General features: G+C 35.2%; 1 protein-coding gene across 1 annotated transcript; it reads right to left on the reverse strand.

The window, feature by feature from the left end:
* Window positions 1-184: 184 nt before the first annotated feature.
* Window positions 185-5,435, reverse strand: LOC125681560 (uncharacterized). Its single transcript, XM_048921718.2, has 5 exons — window positions 3,817-5,435; window positions 2,127-2,267; window positions 1,895-2,045; window positions 1,682-1,783; window positions 185-1,223 (listed from the first exon to the last, which is right to left on the reverse strand). Exons 1-5 carry the CDS (start codon window positions 3,918-3,920, stop codon window positions 348-350), a joined length of 1,374 nt encoding a protein of 457 aa, XP_048777675.2. The 5' UTR covers window positions 3,921-5,435; the 3' UTR covers window positions 185-347.
* Window positions 5,436-8,537: the final 3,102 nt, after the last annotated feature.

Here is an 8,537-nt window from a genome sequence, read left to right on the forward strand (position 1 = left end):
TTGATAAACTCATGTTGCTGAAACATAACCAAATGCTGGTGAAAGGTTTCAAAATAGACCTATGCTCGAAAGTTATGGCAATTAAACCATGATGGCTCTCTTTTAGTAACAACACACACTGCAAAATAGATTACTATCTTAACTTGTTGAAATTAGACATTGAAATAGAAAACAACTAGATTGGTTGAACATTTATGCACATTTAATAAAATGAGGTGCATTCCTTTACATTTCAGTACATGTACTTCATTCATGAATATCAACACAATGTACACCACATTTTACCTGCCAGTTAACCACATAGTATTCTTCTCTATAGATTGAAAGAGATAAACAACCATATCAATTTACTGATTGGAAGTGTAATTATCTGCAATTTCAGCGATCATTGGATCTTGAAAGTTTACAAGCATAGAACAAACTTGAAAAATCTTTGTGCTAATGTGGCGAAATTGCTGGGGAATATGTGAAAGAATCTCAAATTTTTTTATCCTCTCATTCACTCTCTCAACATGGATTCTTGAACGAGCTATCTTTCTGCAAACCTGAACTTCAGCTGGTGTGTATTGTCCCTTATCTTTAAGGAATGGGGGAATATTCAAGTGAACACCTTGAGGAAGAAGTGAATAGATCGTAAAACCTTTATCTGCCAAGATCATGTCCCCAGGCGATAACTTAGCTAACATGTTGCTGTGTTCCACTATAGCCACATCTGAGGTACTGCCAGGATAAAGTTTGCTAACGTACACAACTGCTCCATTAGGAGCAACACCTGTTACTGCCTTTACAGTGTGTCGATTTTTGTATGAGCTATATGTCTGGGATTGAGCTGCCATGTCCTGACCAGGGACATCCTGCGTCACCTCTGTGGCATCAATTACCAGACGACAGCAACTGAAATCTCCAAAGCTTGATGGCATTGATGACTTGCATTTCAGAAGAGATGGCATATTGTTTTCCATCATGCCTACAAAAAACACTTCATGCAAAGCAAAAACATGGGTAATGAAGATATTATGTACTGTGGCTTTGCTGGTACAGAATCGTTCGGCAAGGTCAAGGAGGGGACAGTTCAGCTTCAGTTTCATCAATGTCATGAAAAGTTGGTCCGACCTCGAAAAAGCACTTGGAGTCCACCCATCCACATATACCAGAGGGAACCGCTGTAATGTTGTGTCTATGATGCTAAATATCTCTGGTTTTAAAGAGGTGTACATCATCATCTAAAATAAATAGGTAAACTATAGCTATAAAATGTTCATATAGTGTTTAAGGTAGTAATCTACATCATCACAATGGCTGACTTCCTTTAAAAACATGGATGAAAAATTCGATATCAGCAATATTTGAGTTTTCCTTTTCCATTTAAAAACCTAGCCGAGTAGCTCAGTAGGTTAGAATACCGACTGCTGAACTGTAGGTCACAGGTTCGAGTCCAGCAGGGGTTTTAAATTTTTTTCAGATTACCTTCTACTAAAACTGTATTTTTTTACAAAATAAAGTAAATTTGAAAAATTTCAACTTCAAAATATTGTTGTACATTTCCTCCACTTTACATCTACATCAAATTTCTCTGGTGTAGTATACCTCCTTAAATCTTAAAATTGAATAAAAACACTTTGGGAACTAAGTAATTTGTAAGGAGAACTATATCAATCATTTTGGAATTCATTTCTCATACCTTCTTTTCATTTTCCATTATTTTGGCAACTGTTACAGGATGTTTTTTGGACTGGAGGTAACTAATTTCTGTCTGCAACTCTGCAATTTGCTTTTCAAGTCCCTTCAATATAAACCATCATTGCTGATTATTTTAAACATACATTTAAGGTGAATTATGATATACATACATCTAAATCTACCAAAAAGATTTAAGTTTTTAAAAATTAATCACCTTGATCTCTTGTACAAGAGATGTATAGGACCGCATATAAGTGTACTCCAGATCAACAGTCTCATTTGTAGTCAAAGGTTCTCTGTCATTACATGTAACAGCTGTCTCAGTCTCTTCTTCTGTACAAGGGTCAGCTTGTCTGGATTGATGTCTAAAATGAGAAGAAACTGATGTAAATGGTGGAAGACAAATCACTTTATAAAATAGATCAGGTATCAACTGTTTTACTTACCGTGAAATTGTATTCGGATCCTGGAAGTCAAAGTAAGTACCCTGGTTCCAAGGAAACAAGGTTGGGCCTTTCTCCTTCCTTCCATCTTTGAAATGACAGCTACATATTCTGTCCGATGAGGTCACTGTCCTATCTTTTCTCCTGTGGATTAATAAGGTGTATAACAGTTATACTTTTATGTCAACTTTAAATAGAACACATCTGCATATATGGATACAGCAAGGTGAAAAAGAAATGATATATGATGAGAAGTAGGACCCTTTTAAAAAAGTATATGTTCCATTCATTACATATATATTAAACGTATGAGTATTTAAAATCAACAAGTCTAATATACAATGTAAATTATTATGAAACACTAAATTAACACTTAACTCACATAACTGAAGACATCTTTAATTATTTGAAGATATCATCAATTCAAGTATTGCTTGCAATAATTGTAATTGAATTGATGTGCACATCAAATTAATTATTTTTTACTCTCATCACTTTAATTGATGCATGAATCAATTCAATTACACATATTGAGCACAATAACTTGATGAAGGAGGTACTCTACATCGTCATAATGACATACTTCCTTTTAAAACATGGATGAAAATATGTTAACACCGACTGCTGAACTGTAGATTGCATGTTCGAGTCTAGGGTGTTTTAACAAAAAATTCTCAGATTGCTTTCTACTAATGCTGACTAAAACTACATTTTTTTTTTTTTACTAAATAACGTAAATTTGAAAGATTTTAATTTTAAGATATTGTTGTACATATCAAATTTCTCTGGTGTAGCATTCCTCATTTATGTGCACTTCAATTCAATTATATATCCAATAATAAAAGTCAAGAAACACATAACTATATTGTAAATGTATGATGTTTTTTTGTATTGAAATTTACAATTAAATATTGGCATAATAAAACAGCAAACTCAGGATCTTCATTTTGACATAATCCATGTAAACAGATCAGTATTGTTAAGCAGTACTAGGTTTGGAAAGGTTTTAAATATCTTATCCAAAAGTTCTCCTCTAGGATTATTATATAGTGGACATTCAAGAAGAAAATACAATTCATCCTCTGTTCACACATAAAGCACTAGGCTTAGAGACTGGTAGAGTATGCTTTTAATCTTCAAAGCATATTGCACTTGTATTTTTTATTTTATTTATTTATTCACCAATCTAGGGCCCTCAGGGGGCATGTACAAATTAACAATTAAACATTATAACTACATGATACAATTTACACATGTGTACCATGCACATGTTAAGGGTTTCAACATTGACATGTATTGAATTCTCATCACAATATTGATTGCAAATGTACTGTACAATAAGTGTGCTATATGGGAGGTAAAGTAAAACAATATTATACAATGTTGTCACAAACACAGAGGGTACCAAGGGACGGTGCCTGAGCCAAGTCGATCAGACTGGCAGTCTTGTACCCTAGGTGTTGGAGACAAGTTTGTAAGCACATGTAAGAGGTGGGAACCCCCACCTTTTTAACAAGGGTATATTAATGATAAAATACGATTACCGGCCCAGTGCCCCACTTCGTTTGAATTAAAAGTAGAAAAGAAACGTAAAATGGTAGTGAAAGTTGATACATGTACAATATAATACCCCCCCCCCCTCTTCCAGGCCACGTAGGATACAACACGCCTGCAATATGATTACGTTACCCACCTGCACAATTTCTCCCACTGCTTCAAACTTTTTCTAGGAAATCTGTAGAAACTACAAGTTTCTCTCAAACTCTGGTGATTACAGCCAGTAACGAAACACAGCATTCCTAAAAACCTCGTGGCGTCTTTGTTTATCTCCAGTGCCTAAACCGGAAGTTACGTAAATTCGAGACTTTCTCGCCCTATAGACAAACAGAAGCGAAGCAGTTTCATGCCAGGATGCGTATGGATGACATATCAAAAAGTTTCTGAAAAGTCGGTGTACTCCACTAGATGTACAGTGTATCACACCTATGTTAGTGATCCTTATGCAATATACAGTGAATTCAATAAAATTGAAATTTATATTCTGAAGCTTTATCTGTTTCTCTATGACTACCTGACAGACACACAGACAGATACACACAACACATACATAGACAAACACACACAGACAGACACACACTGATAAACACACACATAGAACGGGTATACACAGACAAACATACATATACAGACAGACAAACACACACACATACATATACAGACAGACAAACACACACACAGACAAACACACACACGGACAGACAAACACACACACAGACAGACAGACACACACATAGACAGACAGACACACAAACACATAGTCAGTCACACAGACAAACACATAGACACAAAGACAGACACGTACACATGCATGCGTGTGCACGCACGCACACACGTATGCACACAGAAAGACATGCACACAGACAGACAGACAGACACACACACACACTCACTCACTGATTGACAGACACACACACACACACACACAGACAGACAGACAGACAGACAGACACACACAGACACACACAGACACACACACATCCATCCATCATTAGCATTGCAAAAAACTTTCATAGAAAATTTATGGCTGAGGAGAAATTTCTTGCATTCACACTCGACCAATTGCTAAGAATACTTCTGACATATTTACTAATCGATGACCTTCAATTTCAATGAAATCAATAATATTAAGTATAAACCTCATATTTAAAGCATAAACATCATATTTAAACACAATAAACAAAAAAATTCTTGCCTGGAAAATTCAAGTTTCAAGCTGATTTGTGCTTAAGGTCACAAACTACCAGGAAATGGAGGAAAATTCGCCTTCAGAAGCCCATGTGTTAATTTTCAGATTTTATTACCATGGCAACCAATTTTCAAAAATAATGTATATGGTTCTTGAAAGCACACATGTGAAAGATTTTAAAGGTCCATCATGACATCTGATGCTAGCCTGGAAATGGGTCGAGATACACTCAGGCACCTGCCATCTTGGAAGTAAAAAAGCAACAAAAATGAGGAAAATATACCCATTTTCAACCCCTCCTAATTCAAAAAAAAAAAAATTTCCCCAGTATAATGACAGATATCAACTTTCAGCAAAATTCCTAACCTTTCCAACAAGGCCAAATTTGCAATAGGGTCCTTGATTCCTTTTCGAGATATTTTACATCAAAGATGCAGCATGCTCTTTTCAACTTACCGTTTAAAGTGAAAGTAGAATTGCCCGCCTAGAAGTCAAACTCTCATACATCTCACAGTCACAGTTTCGAATCCCATAAAAAGGCACTGGATCAATGTAGAATGGTCACCTCCCTCTATTAATACAGATATCAATAACAATGAAACTATTTAAATTCTATAAAATACTCTTTTAACATATTTACATTTTAACCCTGGTCACTTTAGCTTCGTATTGGCAATTCGCCAGGTATATTGAGACTTTAAAGACTGCGGAAATTCTACGACATCATGAAATACCTATACTGTTTAAAAATTTAAGTTTTTCCGAGTAAAATGATGTATCATACATGGGGAGTTATTGTTAATTATATCTTGAAATGAGTGAACAAAAACTGCCCTCTTCACATCACTGTTTCCAGCAGAGTTCTTCCCCTTGGTAAAGTTGAAAATAGAATAAAAGACCCACAACTGAGTGAAATACATGCGATTTTGATTCCAAATAAAGACTAGAATTGTATTTCAAGGAAATTTGATGTGAAATAAAAGGAATTGTAGAGAAAAAAACCCTGAAATGGCCAGTAAGGATGTTAACTTGAGCAATCCTGGAGAGTCTGTTTTTTGTTTTTTTTCAAGTTCAAAAAAAAACTTATTTCAATGAGAAATTTGCCCTAAAAATTGGTTCGTCTAAACCGTCACATCTTTAATAAATTACCCTGATATCATGCTTTTATCTAATAAACATAAGTCAAAATAAGACACCTTTGTATGAAGAAGAATATTTGTCAAGGAAGATAACTCTAGCCAAGAAAAAAAAAAATCTGATGTCATTACTCTATTATGACATCACATTACGTGTTATATTATGATGTCATAGTTAAGCTAGCCTATGTAGATCCACTGGTGTAATTCAAATAGACAAACAGAAGCGAAGCAGTTTCATGCCAGGATGCGTATGGATGACATATCAAAAAGTTTCTGAAAAGTCGGTGTACTCCACTAGATGTACAGTGTATCACACCTATGTTAGTGATCCTTATGCAATATACAGTGAATTCAATAAAATTGAAATTTATATTCTGAAGCTTTATCTGTTTCTCTATGACTACCTGACAGACACACAGACAGATACACACAACACATACATAGACAAACACACACAGACAGACACACACTGATAAACACACACATAGAACGGGTATACACAGACAAACATACATATACAGACAGACAAACACACACACATACATATACAGACAGACAAACACACACACAGACAAACACACACACGGACAGACAAACACACACACAGACAGACAGACACACACATAGACAGACAGACACACAAACACATAGTCAGTCACACAGACAAACACATAGACACACAGACAGACACGTACACATGCATGCGCGTGCACGCACGCACACACATATGCACACAGAAAGACACGCACACAGACAGACAGACAGACAGACAGACACACACACTCACTCACTGATTGACAGACACACACACACACACACAGACAGACAGACAGACAGACAGACACACACAGACACACACACACACACATCCATCCATCATTAGCATTGCAAAAAACTTTCATAGAAAATTTATGGCTGAGGAGAAATTTCTTGCATTCACACTCGACCAATTGCTAAGAATACTTCTGACATATTTACTAATCGATGACCTTCAATTTCAATGAAATCAATAATATTAAGTATAAACCTCATATTTAAAGCATAAACATCATATTTAAACACAATAAACAAAAAAATTCTTGCCTGGAAAATTCAAGTTTCAAGCTGATTTGTGCTTAAGGTCACAAACTACCAGGAAATGGAGGAAAATTCGCCTTCAGAAGCCCATGTGTTAATTTTCAGATTTTATTACCATGGCAACCAATTTTCAAAAATAATGTATATGGTTCTTGAAAGCACACATGTGAAAGATTTTAAAGGTCCATCATGACATCTGATGCTAGCCTGGAAATGGGTCGAGATACACTCAGGCACCTGCCATCTTGGAAGTAAAAAAGCAACAAAAATGAGGAAAATATACCCATTTTCAACCCCTCCTAATTCAAAAAAAAAAAAATTTCCCCAGTATAATGACAGATATCAACTTTCAGCAAAATTCCTAACCTTTCCAACAAGGCCAAATTTGCAATAGGGTCCTTGATTCCTTTTCGAGATATTTTACATCAAAGATGCAGCATGCTCTTTTCAACTTACCGTTTAAAGTGAAAGTAGAATTGCCCGCCTAGAAGTCAAACTCTCATACATCTCACAGTCACAGTTTCGAATCCCATAAAAAGGCACTGGATCAATGTAGAATGGTCACCTCCCTCTATTAATACAGATATCAATAACAATGAAACTATTTAAATTCTATAAAATACTCTTTTAACATATTTACATTTTAACCCTGGTCACTTTAGCTTCGTATTGGCAATTCGCCAGGTATATTGAGACTTTAAAGACTGCGGAAATTCTACGACATCATGAAATACCTATACTGTTTAAAAATTTAAGTTTTTCCGAGTAAAATGATGTATCATACATGGGGAGTTATTGTTAATTATATCTTGAAATGAGTGAACAAAAACTGCCCTCTTCACATCACTGTTTCCAGCAGAGTTCTTCCCCTTGGTAAAGTTGAAAATAGAATAAAAGACCCACAACTGAGTGAAATACATGCGGTTTTGATTCCAAATAAAGACTAGAATTGTATTTCAAGGAAATTTGATGTGAAATAAAAGGAATTGTAGAGAAAAAAACCCTGAAATGGCCAGTAAGGATGTTAACTTGAGCAATCCTGGAGAGTCTGTTTTTTGTTTTTTCAAGTTCAAAAAAAAACTTAATTCAATGAGAAATTTGCCCTAAAAATTGGTTCGTCTAAACCGTCACATCTTTAATAAATTACCCTGATATCATGCTTTTATCTAATAAACATAAGTCAAAATAAGACACCTTTGTATGAAGAAGAATATTTGTCAAGGAAGATAACTCTAGCCAAGAAAAAAAAAAAAAATCTGATGTCATTACTCTATTATGACATCACATTACGTGTTATATTATGATGTCATAGTTAAGCTAGCCTATGTAGATCCACTGGTGTAATTCAAATAGACAAACAGAAGCGAAGCAGTTTCATGCCAGGATGCGTATGGATGACATATCAAAAAGTTTCTGAAAAGTCGGTGTACTCCACTAGATGTACAGTGTATC

This window comes from Ostrea edulis, chromosome 10 (assembly GCF_947568905.1).
Source record: "Ostrea edulis chromosome 10, xbOstEdul1.1, whole genome shotgun sequence".
In the NCBI taxonomy this organism is placed as follows: domain Eukaryota; kingdom Metazoa; phylum Mollusca; class Bivalvia; order Ostreida; family Ostreidae; genus Ostrea; species Ostrea edulis.

Excerpts from the sequence above, each read along its gene's own strand:
- LOC125681560 (XM_048921718.2), bottom strand. The coding sequence starts at position 3,920 with ATGCTGTGTTTCGTTACTGGCTGTAATCACCAGAGTTTGAGAGAAACT. Across the intron at positions 1,784-1,894 it reads CTCTTGTACAAGAGATCAAG|GGACTTGAAAAGCAAATTGC; the intron begins GTGATTAATTTT and ends TTTATATTGAAG. Across the intron at positions 1,224-1,681 it reads TAATGGAAAATGAAAAGAAG|ATGATGATGTACACCTCTTT; the intron begins GTATGAGAAATG and ends TATTTATTTTAG.